At 42.2% G+C, this 21,361-nt stretch overlaps 1 protein-coding gene across 3 annotated transcripts in view; it reads right to left on the reverse strand.

The window, feature by feature from the left end:
* Pcsk5 (proprotein convertase subtilisin/kexin type 5) overlaps positions 1-21,361 on the reverse strand; it is a 416,016-nt gene that overhangs the window by 362,190 nt on the left and 32,465 nt on the right. For all 3 annotated transcript variants that reach the window (XM_003472222.4, XM_013155069.3, XM_063249684.1), the window contains exon 2: positions 12,658-12,762. In XM_003472222.4, the coding sequence (XP_003472270.2) occupies positions 12,658-12,762 (105 nt within the window). The remainder of the gene's footprint in view (positions 1-12,657; positions 12,763-21,361) is intronic.

A 21,361-nucleotide genomic window follows, 5' to 3' on the forward strand; every position in this document is an offset into this window, starting at 1 on the left:
ACACACACACACACGTCATGTATGCACACTACTCGTTACAGAGGCCTAAGGATCAGGTGTATAGAACAGCTTGTAAAAATGTCTTATAAGGGCTGAAGTAATTTATCTTTCTACTAATAACAACGAAACCATCATCATGAGGAGGAAACTTATCATGTTGTGGACACCATTATAAATGAGGAAAACAATCTACAGATCCTGACATAAAAGCATAGTGAAAAAAGCAATAGTTGCTCCATTCTTGCTCCTTTATATTTTATAGTTAATGATGTTTTCAAGGTGTACTGTGTGGCATGCGGCCGGTGAGCAATCCATTGACTACCACTGAGGTAGGGTACAGATTTTCAGCGCTGATCCTCAGCGGTACCACTTTCCCTGAACCCCTGTCTCTGTATTAGCATTTTCTTTGTAGTTCTAATCTCAGTTATAAACAGGGTTGTCAGATTTACCATGTACTAATGCAGGATGTTGAGTGAAAGTCACAGATAAGATAAATGACAAGGATGGCCCATGCCATATGTGAGATGTACTCATACTAAAAAATCTGTTGTCTTCTTAGGAACATTTAAACTTGAAAGCCGGGGATACAGCTCAGCAGCACAGCGCCTGCCTGGCAAGCATGAGGTCCTGAGTTCAATTCCCAGTACCAAATACAAATAAACAAGCAAATTCAAGGGCTAAGTTAAAAGTTTTCTAAAATATATTAATGAATGACTTCCTGTCTCAACTTTACAGTGTTTTCAGAATTGTACATTGGTACAGAAATTGATGCTGAAAACCCTGGTGCTGTGTTGTGTTTTATTTTGTTTTGATTTGGCTTCAGGCTCTACACAGGCAGTGATTAGGTCTGGTTTTGTTTTTGGTTTTCATCTCTGAGGGACAGGTCAACACTTTCTATATAACAAGCTTTCAAATCTGTCCATGGAGAAATGCATGGATGTCGGCTGGATCTCCTTCCTGCTTCTCATCCCCATGAGGTGTCAACTTTCTGTGGTAAGAACTTTCCCCAGACTTCATCCTTTTTCACCTCTGCACATGCGTGTGTTGCAGGCCATCCCCTGTGAAAGGACTGAGTCTGGAGTGATGTTCACATCCTAAGGGACATTGCCACAACACTGTGTCCAAAGCCAGAGCTGACTTAGAGCTGGGACCTAGCACATTTCTCCTAAGGATACACTCCTGTTTAACACCTGCTTGCTCTGCTGGTCTTTCTTTTTCTGGAAAAGCAGGTTGGATTTGACAACTCATACACAAAAATATTTATCTTTGCCAATGGATTAAAATACATATAACACCGACAATTAGCATTAACCATATTGTTATGGTTTATACATTGTGTCAACTTGAGAAGTGTAGAAGCTTAAGTGATTCGGAAGCTCTACATCCTGGGGTATGGAGAGCAAGCATTACTGTGCTAGGATATTGTTCACTGTGTTAACTGGAGAAGGCAGAACTTTAAGAGATTCAGCAGGGGGACAGAGTCCCCAGTTTATATCATCCTCATCCTGTGCAAAAGGAGAGCACACAGATGGTGTGAGTGCCTCACCCACCCCAGGGGAGTAGCCTGCATACACTAAAAGGCAAAGGAGGAGGTACTGATGGCTTCTTAGGATTCTTCAGTGTTCTATCATAGACCCAATATGGACTTGCACGGGACACAGCAGTGAGCTCTAGCCCTTGGGCTGGATCCTTCAGCTCCATGTGCAGATACCCTCTGCACACTCCCTTACTCAACTCTGTGGCTGACCACTGTAAGCCAATCTCGTCATTTCTTATACAGTTGCATATCTTGTTTTATGTCTGTTTCTCTAGTGAACCCTGACTGACACACATATCCACCCTTGTTGCTATTTTTCTTTTTACCTTTTGTATTTCATCTCCTGATTCTATGTCTCCCCTCAATCTACTTCTTACAAATTTGTCCTACTGGTGCTGCATCTCAGAAAGTATTCCAGGTCTTCAGAAACCACACAAAACATTTAAATCCCTAAAAGAAACGACTCAGTGCAATATCGCACTATTTGAAACAGTCTTCTTCCGAACTTCAGGAACACCGGCAATAACCATGATCGTCCTCATGGCACTCATCGGTGAGAAGAAACGTGAGGGGCAACAAGGGACAGGATTCGTTCCGCACAAAATGCGTGCACAGTTGAGTGGGTAAACTGCAGCATGGCCTCTGTCAGGCACTACACTGTCTACAGGGAGAGCTGAATGTGGTAAGAAATATTCTGCATAGCAAGATAAACTAAAAGGAAGTTAACAAAGAAATTAGAATAGAGACATGGAAAAATGCACATCTCATGGCAAATGTGGGCACATAAAATCACAAATGACACTGATTCAAGATGGTAATTAATGGGTTGGAATGAACATTAGCAAACAGCTCATCTGCTCCTCGACTTTACAAGTGAAATAAGCCCAATGAGAAGTGACGTGCTAATGGCCATGCAGAGCTAATAGTAAAACACAGACAAGAATCCAAATGTCCAGAATCTAGCCAATCCCCCTTCATTTTATAACACCCTATCTCTGCAAGTGGCTGCTCTTGTGCCTACCCTTAAAATGACATAGAATTTTGCACAAAATGATTTAAATTCTAGAGGAATGAAGAGAAAAATCACAGCTCTTAGTATTATTACTGCCTCTATCATTTATTTCCCCTCAAAAATGAATTGTAAAATATCACTCATTCATTCACTCTTTTACTGACGGTCACTTATGTACAATATACATGTTCCAGTCATGGGAACAGCACAGCTAAGTAAGACACATGAGGCTCCTGCTCCCACTGAGTTTATATTATAAAAAGAGAAAGGTGACAAAAAAGGAAGAAACTACATCATTGTAGATTCAGAGAGATACCAAGGAGGAAATTAACTTTATGAAGCCAGAGGGTAAGTGGGCTGGTGAGGTTAAGGACTTATTTTTGCAAAAGTTATTCAGGAAGGTCTTGCAAAAGAGGTAACAAATCCTTTGAAATCAGAAGAACGAGAAGATGATCATTATGCAAAAACCAAAGGAAACATAATCCAGGTGGAAGGAAAGACCTGAGTATATTTAAAAGCAATGAAGAGAAGCAGAAATACATAATTGAATATAAGAAGCAGCAAGGCAATGTTTCAAGGGTGACTTGGGGAAATGAGAAGCCAGATCTTCATGCACCTTGAACATTATTAAGAAAAAGCTAGATGCTATTCCAAGCTCAATAGACTATCATTGAAAGATATGATCTTTATACATCTTTGCCACTGTAGAAAAACAAGGTTGGGCATTGTCTTGGTTACTTTTGCTGGACCAAAATACCCAACACCCAAAATTACAGAATGAAAGGTTTACTTAGCTTACAGTTTTTGGAGGTTTTACTCCATAATCAGCTGGCTCCAAGGTAAGCTGGCATGGCACTGGGCCAACACTTCAAGGCAGCAGCCAGGGCAAAAGAAGGGTTTACAAGCCTCTTCTCCTCCCTTATATTGTACACAGACCACCCTAACCCTCCAAGGTGGTAGCTCTCACAAAATCTCTGTTCCCTCTTCTTGCACAGGATGAGGACATTTACAAAGTAAGGATCCTGGCTCTCTGCTGAGCCTCTCAGTTAAACTTCTAAGCTCCTCAAATTGATACAATGCATCAACCATAACAGACATGGAGCAATGGCTACCTGTGGTCCAGGTCAAGGATGCTGCTGCAGTTAACCAGGATGGTGATGGTGTAGGAAAGAAAAGTTCAGACTCATGGCCTCAACTTACAGGTTAGTTGTGGAACAAACAAGATCTGTGAATGACTCAAAGAGGAGAAACTCAAGAAGAGGTGCTCAGTTTTTGTCTTAGGTAACTAGATTAATCATGGTGCCGATTACTAGAACAGAAAAGGTTTGGGAGATGGACAGGAACTGAAGGCTTCGTGCATGTCATCTTATACTTTAGAGGTGATTAGACATTTAGTTGAAGACGCTGGTAGGCAAGAGGAAGGCCTACAAATCTGAAAGGACACCAACATGAAAGTACTTCCTCAACAGTGGGAGGGAATGAGGTTGGCTAGAGAGAGTAAGGGGTTAACTGAGTCCTGGACTCTCCAGCTCTACATATGATGTACAGGAAGGGCCACCAGCAAAGACAGCCATCAGCAAACCCACTCATCCACTGCCACAGCCCCCAAATTCTCCTTCCTAATATATGGCACCACCAATAATCTAGTTCAAGCCAAAATTGAGCAGTCCTTCCTTCCTGGTATCTCCTTCTCCCTCACGCCTCCTCTTCAATCCTTCTAGAGATGCTACTGGGGCACGAGGAGAAGCAGAAAGAAACTCAGGCAATGTGGTCACAAGAAACTGAGTCAACTTATTCCAGAACAAGCAAATGATGCCAAGTGAGATATGAATCAGATGAGAACATAAATATATCCATTAACTGCAAAATAACGAAGTATTATATAAATAGATGTTTTTAAAAAGTATACAGTTTGGAAAGGGTAAGAGTTATTTCTATGCTTATTCTCCCAACCTTGTCCTGCATGTAACTGCAGGTACATACAAAGTTCCTTTGCATTTAAATGTAAAATATAAACGGTGTCTTAGTTACATTTCTCACCGCTGGGACAAAATACCTGACTCACACAAGTTAATGGAAAAGAGGTCTATTTCAGCAAACACTGTGAGGTTTCAATGCATAGTTGGCTAGCTCCAAGGCATCCTGGGATGGCAGGGGAGAAACAGTTCATGGTGTAGCAGTGACATCAAGTCTACCTCTGCCTCTTGGCTGCAAGTCTATATTGACTGCCACCCACACCCAGGGTTAGGCTTCCTCTGGCCACGCCTTAATCCCAGTATCACATCCTTAATCCACGTGCACATAATCTAAATCAGCCACCTTTGAAAGGTCCCACATAGGACCACATGAGGCTTCTGGGAAACATCTGGATACAAGTTATAACAATTGAAAAAATACATGCTCTTGGAATAAAACTTAACATATTATTTTGCATATCTCTTTTTATTCATTTGTATGAATTTATACCACTATTTTGATGGGAATTCCCTATTTTGCGATAAGGATTTAACCTACATTTTCACTCTTACATGCATAACTTTACCTATTCCATTCTATTCTCTTCTATCACACACTCCTCTAAGTGTGTGCCTAACAAAGCTGAGTCTTCAACCACGGAAGATTTGGGAGAGGCTAAAAGCTCATCCTATAAAGAAAGTTGTGGAAACAAAACCCCTAAAGTTTCTTTTTGTTTCATCAGATTGTCTGTATTTGTACTGCAAGAATTGGTGGATCCTTGGGAGACCTGTGCTCAAAAATAAAATTCATAAGCACTTCTTAACTAATTAGGTCTTTTTGATGATGTTTTAATTGGATTATTTACTTTGCATTCATTAATATAAATAATATGGAATAGTATGATTTCTCTTTAGAACTGATGATTAAAATGGCTTTGGGCTTTGTTGTTATTGCTGCTGATTTTATTTCTGCTGTTTCCCAAGATTTGCTTATTTATTTTATCCTAATTTGCCTAAAACTTCAACAGAACAATTGGGTTCAACATTCTTTTCTCAGTATCTATCAAGAAACTTAAGAAATTTATTGTGACTCTACATTTTCTTAATTCAACATCTGAGCCAGGCATGATGGTCCTCCATGCCTATACTCCTAGCATTCAGGAGGCTGAAGCAGGAGGATCACTGCAAGTTCAAGACCAGCCTGGGCTACAAAGTAAGCTCAAGGCCAGCCTGAAATGCATAGTGAAAAAGACAAAATAAATAAATAAGCAAATAAAAGAAATAAAAAATAAATTCAACACCTGTGTGTTTAGAATCTGACACCTTAGAAACACTACACCTACCAAATAACAGGGATTTTATAATTGGTACCTTTGCTTCAATTAGCTAACATGATTATACAAAATAGTAATCTCCCCTCAGTACACTCCGTATCCTGTGTTCATGGCCATCACTTTTAATTCCCATTTACTTTTTCTTTTGAATTATTCCTTTTCCTTTTTCCCTAAGAAGTGAGATGTCAGTGGAAAACTGGATAAAGCTCAAGAGAAACAAGAAAGACCCTCCACTTTTTTTTCACTTCTTGCAGTTTTGAAATAGTGTCTAAAAGATGCCTGTATTTCAATTTAGAGACCAAGGGGCAAAGACAAGTCATGTTGGAGCCCCACAGCGGAGCCTGAGGGTCAAAATTAGAGCCACATGTCCAGGTAAGGATCAGACCAAAGCCCGTACCACCAAAGTACTAAGGTCCAGCTTTCACGCCTTCCTCTTGTTCTCCTGACACAGCCAACTGGAAGGGTCACAAATTGCGATGTCCCCGGTGTGTGTTCTTTGGTTCACACAAATATTTTAAAACTTCTGAATTGGTTGCCAGCATTAAATATTGGGACACGTTATATAGAAAGCGAGACTCGTAGTTCCTTTGGCACTGGTTTCCTCTGAGCTAGGGTTAACCGCACCAAGATGAGGTGCTCAGCTACAGCTGGGAAGCGGCCACTCCCTCCCTGGCACCAAGGGGAGTGCCGCACTTCGCTGGGAGCACAGTGATTTCCTCTCCAGCCCATCTTGCGCCTTGTTACCTGCACTGCCATCGCAGGCATGCAAGTTTATGACCTTTCCCATGAAAGACTGCCAAGCACTCTCTAATAAAGATGCTGAAGCCTTGCCAAAGTAGCTGAGAAATCCTTTTTTTTTTTTTTTTCCTCTTTGAATTCACTCCTATCAGAGATTTGGGTTATGATTTAAACTTGCTCATCAGTTACCCTAGAGTCATACAACCTGAGCCTCTGACTTCTGACTGTCCAAACATCTAGGGAACCTAGAAATAGAAAGGAAGGAGGCGGAGAACACGGTGAGCTCTCAGCCACAGAGCTCCTCACATCTCTGCTACGATCCCAGCCAGCTTGTCATCATAAATGTGTCGCAGGTTGCAAACCTAATGCTAAAATGCTCCCCCACGACAATGTATATTCTAGAGGAGTTTTCAGACTCAAAAATGCTATCAAAAGCTAAAAACAGGTATTTGCAAGAATGGGAGCATTTCATAGTTGGTACAATGACAAAAAAGATAGCCCAGAATAAAATAGGCCTCCAAAATTTTTCATTATGATGTTGATATCCTCTTCGCTCAACACCGGATCCAAGCCCACTCTTCTCCCAGAAGCACTCTCAAGACCCATGGTAACCACTTTCAGTCACAGTGGACAATGAGAGGAGACTCCGAAGTGACCCCGGTTATGACCAATCCTAAACAACACCGCCCCATCCAGCACAGCACAGCACAGCCATTCTCATATGGCGGAAAGCTACGCCCAAGCCCACGGATCATCCCACACAGCTGGATGAACGCAAATCCAGGAATGGTATTTAACACTTCTAAAACTGCCCTTTCCCAAGAGAAAAGTCAAGCCAGTAAGCCATGATCACATGTGACACGGAAAGCAGAACACTGAACCAGCCAAAGGAAACACACAGGAGACCAGCTGGAACAAGGGCAGGCTGGGCAGGAGGCAGAGTCATGATGGGCTGTGCAGGAAGCCCTCAAACTCGGGGTGACACAGACGTTCACGCTGCACCAGACCTAATGCAGTATTATTTGTGCCAAGGCAAGGCTGCCATCTCTGCATGTGAGCCTCTGAGTATTTACTTCTAAGTGAATGAGGTTTCTTTACTTCCCAAGTTCCCCTAATAAATCCAAAGTACATGGATAGCTTATTTACATACACCCTATCTACTCTACGAGGGATCTGTCTCCAAGATATAAAGGGAAAATTAAATGTATTGGTTGCCTGCATTGGTCAATTAAGAATCCACTACCAGTGAAAACCAACTCTGAACTACTAGCATGAACCCATGGGGAAATAGGATTTGAACCAATAAAAGCTGGATTTGTGCAACTTTCCCATGATGTACAGCCAGGTCCCCCTGTACTCAAGTGATTCCCACACCTCTTTCACTCTTGAGGCAAAAAGACGAACTCTGGGCACCCAAGAGTCACATCCTGGCCAAAACAAGCACTGAACTGTGTAGTAAGACACACTTAGCTCTCTCCTTTCACAGTCTGGTTTATCTGACCTCGCTTCCTCTTTTCCTCCATCCCACAGTCATGCGGGAGCTCTCAGTTGTCTTCAGAGGAAATGGCTCACGCAGAAATGAAAATGTGGGAAAGGTATCTATAAGCTAAAACCTTGAACTTAGTTCTGCGCCACATTTACTAAAGGACAACTGTTTCTCCAGGAGAATTAGCAATGTACTTCAAATATTTAAAGAGCGTTTGTATGAAGTTGCTTTACTACTGTATATAATTCTGGAAGACAAAACCAGGCGCCAGCGGGAAGAAGTCACAGCCAAAAAGAAAATTAACAAGCTGAATCTCTTCCCAAATATAAAAATGTTTCCTCTGTCTGGTAGTGAGCTCCCTGTGATTGGACATGTTCAAACAAATCTGAAAAAAAAATGTCTTAGGAGGATGAACAAGACTGCCAGTGTGGCTTAGGGAGAGGTAGGACTAAAACAATCTTAATCCTAAGGAATCACTGACTCTGTGATAAACAGTACAACATGAGTAATTTTCCCTAAGTGAGACACACAGCTGGATTCATCCCTGTGAAAAAGCAGGCTGGCCAAGGATGAATCCAAAAGAAAAAAGACAGAAGATACACCCATGCCTGGAGCACTGCACAGAATGATGCTGTCCTAGATTGGGACATGCCTAGGACCAAAATGTCTAAGGCTTTCAGAATATGAACTCTGACGATTATTTCTGAAATTTTGCTTTGGTCTCATTGGAGAAGAATTAATCAAAAAGAAAGATGGACAAGAAGGACAGAAAATTGATTGATCTAGCTACTGTAAAATGTAGCAACACTTCTTGTAAAACCGTGTTATTGCTGGACCTAGGGTCACCACCACAGAAGTCTGTGAATTCCTAGCATTTAAAATGTTAATTGCAACCTAACGTTCACATATGAATTTCAAGGCTATTCTAGCACTCAACTGACCACAGCATTCAGCATCAAGAGGGTTGTTCCAACCATGTCAGTGTTGCTATTCCTGCATTTTCTTTTTGGGAACCCTCTATATAAAATCAAAGGCAAGAAGAAGAAAAAAAAGCAGCCATGCAATTTACTAGAGTACACAAAAGCCAGGATCTCTTCAGTGACTGTATTCCCTGCAATTCACTCAGTTGCTTTTCTTTTTTTTGAGAAGGGTAATGGTCAAAAATAACTCCAAATTCACATCGCCAGTGTTTCCCACAAAGCCATTTCACATAGTCCCAACCCACCAAAGTGCCTCTACTCTGGCACATATGTCACCCACCACACACACCCAAGATTAAAGAACAGACAAGGCCCAAGAACTCAAACCACATCAGCACTTGCTTCGTTGTCTCACTGACGTTAACTTGGAATGAAATGTGACACAAGCTTGTGAAAACTTACAGAGTGCTATGGCTTGGGTGCAGTTTGTTCCCAAGAGTCCAAGTATTCGGGGTGGTGCTATTAACAGGTAATGAAACCATTAAGGGATGGGGCTGAATAGGAGGTCACAAGGTCATGGGGTGCTGATCTCAGAAGAGTAAGGCTGTTATCATGAGATTCTGGTCAGTTCCCACTGGAGAGGGTTTTGATTTAAAAAGAAATAGGATGGCCTGGTTTCTGATTCTTGTCTTGCCACGTACTGCCTCCGCCTCACACACTGGCAAACACAATACCATCTGCCATGGGGTGACACAGCCAGGGAGGCCCATGCTAGAGCTGGCACTCTGCTCTCTGCATGTTCTGCCTTAGGTATTTCACTCCAGCAGCTAAACAGAGTCTGTAAGTATCTCACACAAAATGCTTTTAAATCGATTGGTCATTAAGAAAGAGAAATAGTAATTTTAAAGAAGAGAAATCTGCAGCCACCATCCTAGCCATGAGATCCAAGATAGCGCCTTCCATAAAGAGATGACCTCATGCCCTGTGCCACTGACAGGACACCAAAAGGAGGACCTCTCTTGTCTGTGTTCATGTTAAAAATGTTGTTACCAAACAGAACCTAAGCAGGAGAAAATGGATAAACTTAACCTGACACACAGTCTACAAAGTGACTGGCCTTATACTTTTAAAGATATTTCTAGCTCTTTAAAGAAAAAGAAACAAGAAAAGGCTGAAGGAAGAATTACAGAGTAAACATTACTGCTAACATGTGATCTGAGCCCATAGAAGACACTACTGACAATGTGAAAAGCCTCAGTGACACTACGAATCAAAGTTGGTATCCAGATTTTTGCTACTGCAGTTCTGATTGTGGAATGGAATGACTCTGTCTTTAATAAACATACAATGACACATTTATAGTTGAAAAAGCATGATGCCTATAATTTGCTCCTGAACAGTGAGAAAACATACACACGAGTGTGTGAGCATAAGTGTAAGTGAGCATGTGTCTATGTGTTCAGACAGGCACATAGAAAAAGACTGATCAAGTAAGTGTGACAAAATGTACAACATTAGTATTTGAGGAATCTGGGAAAAGTATTTAGCAATTCTTTATCACATTCTGCAACTTCTCTGTAAATAAGTTTATTATTATTATTATTATTTTAAAAAGAAAAGCTAAGCGAGATGAGTCTAAACTGTGTAAGGAAGAAAACTGGAGAAAGAAGAATGCAGGACTCCACTGTTCACTGCTCCACTCTTCAGCTTCTTCCTTTCTTTTTTGGCCCCAGGAATCAAACTCAGGACCTCACACGTGCCATGCAGTGCTGTGCACTAAGCTATCTCCCCGTTCTTCTCCCTCCCCTTCTGCCCCACTCTTCCCTAGCACTGAGAAACATCATGATGTCCTGAGCTTCCCTGAAAGCCACAGGTGACCCCTTAGAGACCCACTATGCCCATGAGTCTCTGGAGCCTAGCACAGGGCCTGGTAAGACACTCGGGGCTCAAGAAATGGCCAAAGAATTGCTAGACTATAAGAAGGATATGAGAGAAACTGTAGCCAAAGCCCATCTTGTGGCATCCATCTGCAAGGCTGACATACTGTGCCCTCCTCTATAAACGACTGGGTGAAACGGCGGGCAGAAGGCACCAGGTTGGCAGGGACACTACAGCCCAACACAGGATCTTTGTCACTTGGGAGGAAGGGGAACGGAGCACGGGCCCCTGTGCTGTCCTCTGGACTGAGGGAAGAAGGGTACATGTTCCAGGGACTACGTGTCCCAGAGTCCAAAGTCAAGGTCCCTGCTGGCTCATACACACTATTTCATTCACTGAGATAAGAAATGAAAAGCTAGATTTCTAAGGGAACAGTGAGAACAGAAATGGCTACACATCCAATCCTTCATCAGATTCTGGTCTTACTTCCCAAAGCAACAAGTAACTTTGTTTTCCAAACTCACATTGACTTTGCATGTGAGAAGTTGAAATCATTTTAATTGCCGAAGTTCAAGACAGTTAACATGAAAAACCTGGCTTTGCTTTGAACCTGTAACTAATTCAAGATTGACCTACCATATAACTTTTCCAGAAAAATTAAATTCTGAACCCAGATGAAGGGAAAAAAAAAATACAATCTACAGGCCATTGAAGTAGAAGTATTAGGAGATGGTTAGGACCCAAAAGAAATGAGCTTTTTCTAACCACCAAGATACAATTTCATAATAATCAACACTGGGTCATAATATTCCACAGAAAAATTAAACAAGTAAACTATGGCATAGAGGGCAGGACTCCAAAATGCAATCTTGATTTGCACAGTGATTCAGATAGGAGCCTAAGCAATGCAATTTCTCAGGGAATCTCTAGCTGAGGTTGCTGTGCTGGTAGGAACTTTGTTTACCAATTTATTTAAAAATAAGCTCTTCAGGCAAACCAAATCATATTGGCAGAGGGGCAAAAATAACCTAATTAATAAGAAATACACCAGGAACGCACAGAGGAACTGGGGCAAGTTGGCCCAGCGGCCTTTATTCCTCTTGCCACATCTGAAAGACAATTAGATTTCCATCACAAGTCAGTCCCTTGCTCCAAAGTAATTAAGAAGGACAGATATTTAACTGGACTTCAGATTCTCTCTGCCTGCTATAAGAAGTTTGTTCCTCACTGCCCTCGCTTCTCATCTCTCACGCTGTCCAGTCTGGCTCAGATGAGAGGACCTACACCTGTTCTCCAAGGGGTGTACTGTCTGTGTACACCCTAGAGGGCTTAATGCAAAAGGTAGCGGGGAGCTGCCTTCTGCTCTCTATAGCTTCCCCCTATCCTAGACATGCTCTAGTCCTGGCTCTCTATCAGTGCAACGCAGGATCATGAGGATTCATGGTCAGAAAGGTCTGACTGAAGGTTTCTAGAAGAAATCTTTCTACAGAGTTTTGCAAAAGGGTTCTTCCTTCTGTCAGGCTCGGTCCATCTGTCTGCCCAGTTCCCCACCCTGTCACAACTCTCCATAAGCAACCTGCCCCTAAAGCTGCTGCATGACTCCAAGGACTGTGGCAGAACAGTGAAACTCCAGCTCCTGCCTATTTCCGTTAGAGGAAGAAGCAGGTGCACCAGACCTGAGGACATCAGGACAGTCCTAGACATGGGTGCATCACACTGCCCATCAGCTCCTGGCCTGCTGTCACCAATGAAAACTGCGGTTTGTTTCCTGGGGTGCCACCGACTGGTTCTTCTTACCTTTGGTTCCATGGAAATGAAACTGTGGGTTCCTCTGCTGGAGAGAACTGACCTTTTGATCGTCCTGCTGTGGTAGAAGTGGTAGTAGTCCTTCAGGGCCCCTATCTGCAAGGCAAGGAGGGAGGGAAAGCACAAAGGAGAAACATTAATGTCTGAAAACAGCCTGGTATTTTCCCATTTTTCATTAAAATAAGAACACAAAAACACAAGAGGTCCATAAATAATGCAGGTGCCTGCTGTGCTTCACTGCTACTCCAGCCCTGGTGACCACTTTTCAGTAGAAGGGAGGTGACACGAACCCACTGTCCTTGAGGCAGTGGCTGCGGAACTGAAGATTATCATGGGGCAGCTCAGCCTCCCCATCTCCCTTTTAATGTTTAATTTATATGCAGCATTTTAAGTAATTCCATAGCAATCTATATCCAAATGTAGGAAATAGAAAAAATAAATCACATTATTATCTGGTTATAAAAACACACTGCACTTTGTTTGTTCTGAAAAATGTACAGAGAAGGACCTTGTTGGATTATTTATACAGCTTATTTGAAATGCATCTTATGCAGCTGATCATTCACAAAGATAACACTGTTCAGTTTCCTGACTTAATAGATGGTGTAAGTGCACAGCCCTTCCTCACGTACTGCAAAACTAAAAGTGCAGGGGCAATTTCTAAAGCAAAATACATTTCTCTATTAGCTGAGTCCTGTGTAAAAACCATTTGATCACTTTATCCTTTTCTTTAACATTCGAGACTTCTCATTTACGTTCCCTTTTTTCTGAGTTAAAAAAATAGGTCAAGGATAGTTTTGAAAATAAATCCCAGTCCACTTTGAAAAAATAAATGAACAAAATCTCATAAAGAACCATATTCTCTCCGCTGATGATAAAATATGGATCAGGGAATGAACCATACAATGAAGACAGGAGCTTGCTCTGGCTCCAGCTAAGATCACCAGAGCTAAACAGCACATGTGGACTACACCTATTTCCTTTCATATAAAACTGGACTCTGGAGCAGGTAACTCTACTACAGCACCCCATTCCATTCTTTGACACTGAGTCTTTACTTGCTTGGGTAGTAAATGGCTGAGTCTCCAAAACACTCATGGCTCTGCCATAAGAGTGACTGTCATGAGGATGTTTCCAGCTGGTACAATTCAGAAGCTGAGCTTTCTAAATGAAAGGCAAAACATCACTGGACAAGCTTCATTTTTTCCAGATGGACGGTGCACTTCTAATTCCTTCCTTTTCATCACATTGCCCAGTGTCTGTGTCCCTCAGGGGTCATCTCTTCACTGGGACTTCAGGCTATGACTCCAACCTCATCATTAAAATTTTTTTTGTTTTTTGAGAAAGTGACTTTACTGCCTTTAGAGATATACCTGGAAGTGAGATTGCTGGATCATATGGTACAGTTCTAGTTCTAATTTTTTGAGAAATTTTCTTTTTTATTTTAAAGGGAGTAAAACAGAACAGTAAAATGAAACAGTTAATAGGGCAGTAGGAAATTGCTACTATATTGCATAGTTATTCTCTAAATAGTTATCTATCATCATTAAAATTTGAAAGAGTGAAATCCCACACTTTTGGTTTACATGAGAAATATCCAGACTTAACAGAAATCATGGATTCTGGGGTGCGAAGGTGGGAAGTCCCACCTGAAGCCTCCAGCCTCAGGACCCTGACTTCTGAGGTAGCCACAAACAGTGAGGAGGAAGACACAGGTGCCAGCCTCAGCCCCAGGAGCTACAAGCAGGACTTTCTGGCCAATTTTAAGGTTCCAGGGGACTAAGCGTAGACCGCAGCATAATAGTTTACAAAAATATTTTATCCTAAAGGGTTAGAAGTTTTGTATCATATACCTTTTGTCACGTGTTCCTTGGGTAAATACAAAAGCTATGAAAAGAACAGAGATCCTCTGAGGAAGAAAACTGCAGAAAATTTACCATCATCCATGTGAAAAACCAGTGCGTTCAACGTCATGACCACTGAGCTCGAGCACAGCCTCTTTGAACTCAAGGAAATGAATTCCAACTGTGCATGAAACACATCCTGAAGGCTTATTCAGATCCCCATTTACAAGAGCCCCAGTCTAATGAAATATAGAACAAGTGAGATAAAGGAAGCTTCATCCTGACTTAATTGATTTAGGACTTCTGCTAAATCATTCAGTCATTCCAGTAAAGTGAGAAGGACACAGGAGATACAGTGGCCAGTGACGGGGGTCAGAGCAAAGGAGGGCATGAGTGCGGGTTACTGTTGTTAACGAGGTTTGAATGCAGTCATGTGAATGGTCTGGTCAAGTCAGCAGCTGGCACCCAGGAAGTGAGGGAAGGTTTGGGATCCCTCCTAAATTTCAGTGTAATCCCACCTCCTTTCAGTTCTTATTTTCTAATTCTTCTTCCACCTCTATCCCTTGTTTAACATTTCTCTTGCTCTGCACACATATAATCTCTAACTTTTCCAATCTCACTGGTTAAAATCACAAGGGTTGATGATGTGTAATAGGGTAGGATGTGGCCACAAAGGCAGTTTACACGGGCCTGGTAAAAGCTGGGCGTGGTGGTGCACACCTGTAACTCCAGAACTCTACAATGCTGAGGCAGGACAGTTGTAATTTTGAGCCCAAACTGAACAATTCAGGTGGCTGAGTAGGCTCTATTTCAAAACCATAGTGCAGATGTGGCTCTGTGCAAAGACCCTGAGCTGAATCCCCAGTACTAAAAAAGAAAGTAACGGTGAAAAGCACACAAGGGGTAATATCAATAAAACTATAAACTGCATCAAACCTGACTCAGCTGCTCTACTTCTAAACATGTCCTGTGAAGTCTCTGCACAAAGATGGACATTACAGCAAATTTGGTAAAAGTCAGACTGCAAACTACCAACAGGTAATCCATCCTAGATGAATGAAAATGGATTGTGCTCCAAATGCTATGAGTAAAAAAATAAAGATGCAAATCATGTAACACAGAAAGAAAAGGAAGAGTATACATTACGTATGTGCTTAGAGTTGTAAGGCTACCAAAGAAACTGAAGAATAAGCATTTCCTGGTATACGTGCACAGACTAATTTTTGATTTAAAAAACTAGTTAAAATGAAAAAGCATGGTGATGGACGTGGGTCTAGTTTTAGTCTGTGGCATGTGGAAAGCCAGTTTTTCTAGCACCAGTTAGTAAGGAGGCTATCTTTCAAAGAAACTGTTCCCAGGGAAAAAGGAACTAGGACAAGGGAAAGGGAAAGGAAGGAAGGGAAAAGGAAAAATACAAAATACAATACAAGTACATAGTTTTTCCTAGTTCACTGAAAAGGTTTGTGCTTATATCGTTGGTAGAATTTTTCATGCCATATCTTGTACCCTGAGTAACTACTTTGAAGATAGAGTACAACAATACTCAATGTATTAATTATTGTTATTCTATTACTTTATTCTAAAATACTGCTTTTTTTCTGTAAGATAAAAAAGAAAAATGAAAGAACATAAGGAATTGGCTGACGTAGGACAAAAATTCAACCACAGACAAATCCTTGTCCAGGAATACACAGGTTCCCCAAAGTCCCTGTGGCTGACACAGGGTCACAGCCACTCATCCTCCCAAAGCGCTGTACTATTAAGCTCAGACTTCTCTCCGGTCTCTCACTGTTTCCCTATCAAGCTGTGGAATCGACTGGCTAGTGCCTCGATCATTCAATGCCTAGCATGGGTTATGCATCCCATTGCTCTTCCACACGTTATCATATTTAACTTGATCTCCAAGCACCCTGGAAGATCAGGATCAGTAGCTGTAATGTGATAGAGGAGGAGACTGAGCCTCTCGGAGCGCTGAAGTGTACACAGCCAGGATTGATTGCAAAGTGATAACATGTGACTCCTTGGTGAATGTGCACCTGCATCTTGCCGGCACCTGTTCCTGCAGGGTACAGCAGAAATCCTACATCCATGCAGCTGGGATCTAGACACAACTCAGGGAGCTGCAGGAAAATCGGAGGCAGGCTCTTGGAGGCGTTCACATGTTTAGAGGTGGTGGTGGCTGAGGCCTTGGCATCTTTTCCTCACTCTCTGGACACCCTTTTGCACAACCTGTTTTGTTGTTAGCTGGGAAGAGATGGTAGAGCTACTGTGGCAACCTGGGTAGTTACCTCCTTCTCAGCTTTCTGACTGAGGCAGAACTAGGCACTGGGAAGCTACAGCTTCCAAAACATCTCAGAAAGCCCAGCCCCATAGAGCAATGCAAATCCAAACATCTCGGGGAACCTGTCTTACCCCAGAAAGGATGGTCATCAAAAAAATCAAATAACAAACTGTCAAAACTGCGGAAGCCAGGGGTTGAGGGATCCTGCTGTACTGCAGGTGGGAATGTAAACTAGTACAACCACTATGGGAACCAGCATGGGGTTCCTCAAAAGACTCAAACTAGAAATGCCATTCGCCCAGCTGTCTCCCTCTAGGAATGTTCCCAAAGTCATCATATTACAGAGACCCACGCAAATCCATACTTACAGACGCACAATTCGTATTAGCTAAAGCTTGGAAGTGGTTCATCAACAGAAAATGGATAAAGCAAATGTGATATTTTTGTATATAATGGAGTATTATTACTCTGTCATGAAGAATAACTTTGAGTCATTTGAAGGAAAATGGATGCATTTTGAGACTGTAATGTTCAGTGAAATAAACCAGGCACGGGTTTCAATATTGCATGATTTTCTTATAGGAGAAACTCAAAGTAAAAATGAGGAAAATAAAAGATGGGTAACAGGAAGTAGGGAGCCCAATCTTTCTCAAAGGGAAAGGGAACAGGACCTGGAGGAACAGGGAGGACAGGAAGAGGAAAGGAAGAAGCAATGAAACAGAGGAAGCAGAAGCTGCTGTGCACACGAACCAACCACATACGAGTACCAGAAACATTACATGTTGCCAATGTGTACAGAAAAATGAGACTATAGAGAGATGGAGGAGAAGAGATGAAAAGAATTAGGATGTGTTACATCTGCACACCAGCTCCCCACAAGGCAGGCCGGCATTAGGGCTGCAAACATGTACTAATAAAAAGCTTTAAAAGCACTGTTGTAGTTAAGAGTTGTACACAGAACAACTAGGATTAGGACATGGAGTTTATAATATTTTTATAATGGTCACCAGGAGTTAACACAGGAAAATGTGGGAAATCTATTGACAACACCAAAGACATAGAATATTTAGTCAAGAGGCTAAACCCTGCAGCAATGTCCCACATGAGTCCAGATAAAAACCCAGAGCTCAGAACAATGCCTCCCACGAGTTCAACTGGAGGTCCAGAGCCCACAAGAAGGACTCATGCCAGTCTCTTTTATAGATCCATGCCAGGAAGACCCAAGGGTCAGCGGTGGAAGCCAGAAAGTCTACGCCAGCAAGATGAAGGAGCTGTGCTAGTGGGATAAGGGTTCTACACTGGAGCCCAGAAGTCACACTCACAACAAAGACCAGGGCTATCCTGAAAGGCACCACAGCCATCCTCAGTGACACAGAGGCCCCGAGCTCCAACGACAAGCACAGTTGGGTACGTGCCAGGAAGCAGCGTGACAAGTTCATCCTGGAGACCAAGCAGCACATGTCTTGCCCTCCGGAGCCAGGAAGCAATGCTCGATGTGAGGACCAAAGCTTCTCCAGGAGAGTCAACAGCTCATAAGAGAACCCACAATGCCTCCTTAACGGCCTCAACCCTCTACACCTCCCTTCTTCTTCACTTATTTATCCTGGCAACCCTCCTCAGGTGGAGCATCTTTGCTCAATGCATGCTGATGGAATCCAGCTGGTGATAAGTTGACCGCCAGTTCTCAACCCATAACACTTACAGCATAAAGAAGGCCTGGCCTCTTGATTGATTTTCTAGGCTATTTACCAGCCTATATAGCACAGTGAGTCCGTGCAAAGCTCCATAGGAGGCCGTCAATTGCCCAACATTGCATGGAGCTTCTTTAGAAGGAGCTACACATTTCGCACTCTTGCCTGACCTAGTGGCCTCTGTCCTGTGTGTCCTGAGCCATGCGCTACCTGCTGACCTGCTGAGCAGCTGCGTCCACTTGTACCTCCTCACAGCCGTGTGCACCCAGTACCTTCCCTCAAATCTTTTTTCCACATGGCACCTGTGAGGTAATCATGCCATGCAGACCAGCTATCGGATTATATGTCACACCCCGGCCTCAAATCTTCCTGTGGAATTCAAAGAGTGCTACTTAACATTTGACACTCTTTCATGATGTAGATTTTAAAAGTGAATCAGAATAATATATTAAACATCTTACGCTAGACCAAGAATGCTTCGATATACTTTGCTGAACTTGCTGGATGAAGACCTCTTCCCTGCTTGGACCTACGGCTCCTGCCCCCGCCGCCCTGCCTCAGTCACCTCACCTCAGACAGTGTACACTGATCACATTCTCTGGACTCAGGCCATGTTGGCTTCCTTCAGGTCCTTAGCTGCAAGGTTCCTGCTGATCCCCCACCTCTAGCACCTTCTCTGACCTCTACCCTCTCCTCCTGATTCCTCTTCCTCATCCTCCACAGACAGGCAGGAAGGGTTCTAAACTTTCCTTGCAAGGTCAGCACAAGGTCACCTTCGTAGGGAACCAGAAGCACCTGTGGCCACATGTTGATTGGTGCCATCCCACCTCTACGCCAGCACCCCCAGCTGGCCATTTGCCCCACTGAGGACAGGACGATTATGTTTTGTTCACTAGCTGAGTCCAGGTCCTAGCATGGGACTCAACATGTAATAAGATTTCAGAAAAGATTGCTACATTTTTTTTAAAGGAGAAAAAAAAAAAAAACCAAAACAGTATAAGGGTCCACGTAATACAGAATTTCAAAAAAAAAAACAGTAAGAAATCACTAGTAAATAGATTACATGTTGTCATCTTAGAAATAGTTGTTCAAGTTACAGGATTAAAACATACAAAGTGGACATTTAAACAGTGAGACTGCAAACAGTTGTGCTCAATGATCCAACAAAAACTAGTAATATGGTCATCTATCTTACACACCTAAACACATTTGCAGTTGTGTCCTTTAGAGCACTTTTTTCCCCTCTCTTTTTTACAACAACGTTTACACATTTTGGGTTTTATTACTCCCATAATGAAAAGACGGGTAAATTCATTGTCTTAAAAAAAAAAAAAAAAAACCCAAAGTCTTTGCATTACTAAAATCACATACTGTACAAGTATATGTGCTTCAAAATTTCTGGGAGGAGCATCACAGAACTATAAAGGGCAGGCTGAGTTCAGCAGCAACAGCTGAATTTTACCTTAGCTTCCAACCCTGCCAACATTACAGCTGTAAAGGCTCTGGGTTGAGAGATTGCTGCACTTGTTTTGTTTGCACAAAAAAAAAAAAAAAAAAAAAAAAAAAAGAAAAAGAAAACAGCAAACAAAAAGGTGTGCATTATTAGTCCAATTATTTTTGCCTCACTAAACAAAATAACTGATTGCGCTCCCAGGAAAAGAAATACAGAGAGAGCGTATTTCAGTCTCCATCTGTTAATGTACCTGTCCCTTACTGGAGAGAATTGTGTCTTTTTTGTTCTTTCAACAGCACTGAACATGCTGGAGGTATTTAATAAACATGAAGAAGAAAAATATCAGAGCATGTTGGGAGTTATTAAGAAGCAGGGCAGTATATGAAACCACAGTAGTAATGTTATCTATGTAAGCAAGCATTACATCTAGATCTTCTGGGATAATGTAAACCAAAAACATGACAGTATTTATGTTATGCAACAGTGACAGGGGCTGAAACAAGGAATAATATAAAACCAACACAGGGGCAATTTATAAATAAATCAGGAACAATACACATATATGAAATGTAGAATCAACAGCAAACAGACCAAACCCCAACCTCTGTCTTAACACTACATAAAGAACAAAGATAATCATCTCCTCCCCCTGGCTGCTTAAGCTCCCCTTCAGAGCAGTTATATGCAGATATTCTTTCTGCCTGATGACACAACTCTATACACAACACTAAGTCGATGAATTTCATCTTTCATTCCTAATCATGTGATGTTTTTGTGATTTTCACCCTTAACAGTAGCCCCTTATTCTCGTGCCCAAAATTTTCCAATCATTACCCTCTCAAACCAAAGTGTATGGCCAGAAAAATGTATGTTGGCAAACTGTTTTATACTAAGGGGTAAATGACTGGCAACCTCAGTGTCTTAGTTCTTCCAGGGATGATTGCAATTGATCAGAAAATTGTCACTTAAGTGAAATAAATGGATCTACAGTGCTTATAATTTTCAAAAACAATCACTGGAGGATTTTAATCTTTTCTGAGCAGCAGGAGGCAACCTGACATAAAGGTCCCTAAATTTTCTTATCACAAGCAGACTACTGATTTGGGGTGGGGGTGGGGGTATCACAGGACTCACTTTTCACACAGTCTTGCTCCTGCTGAAGAACTGTTGGCCATCCAGTGGTCATCACCTCTAATAACCATAGCCGAGCTGCAGATTGGGGCTAAGCCCTCAAGGAGGCTAAGGTCTACTTGCAGGCAGTTTGCCTCTCCCAGATAAACAGTGCAGTCAGTTCTAGATGGTCTGCCCAGGCCTGAGAGGTTTCCTGGAATACAGGACTTCCCAAATCTGAAACTGAAACCTCCCCAGCACACCAGGTCAGCTGGTCACCCATTTATGGAGCAGTGAGGTTGTGGGTACTTGAGGA

The sequence above is a fragment of the Cavia porcellus genome, unplaced genomic scaffold (assembly GCF_034190915.1).
Source record: "Cavia porcellus strain 051 isolate PalLab524CR breed Dunkin Hartley unplaced genomic scaffold, mCavPor4.1 scaffold_1, whole genome shotgun sequence".
Taxonomy (NCBI): domain Eukaryota; kingdom Metazoa; phylum Chordata; class Mammalia; order Rodentia; family Caviidae; genus Cavia; species Cavia porcellus.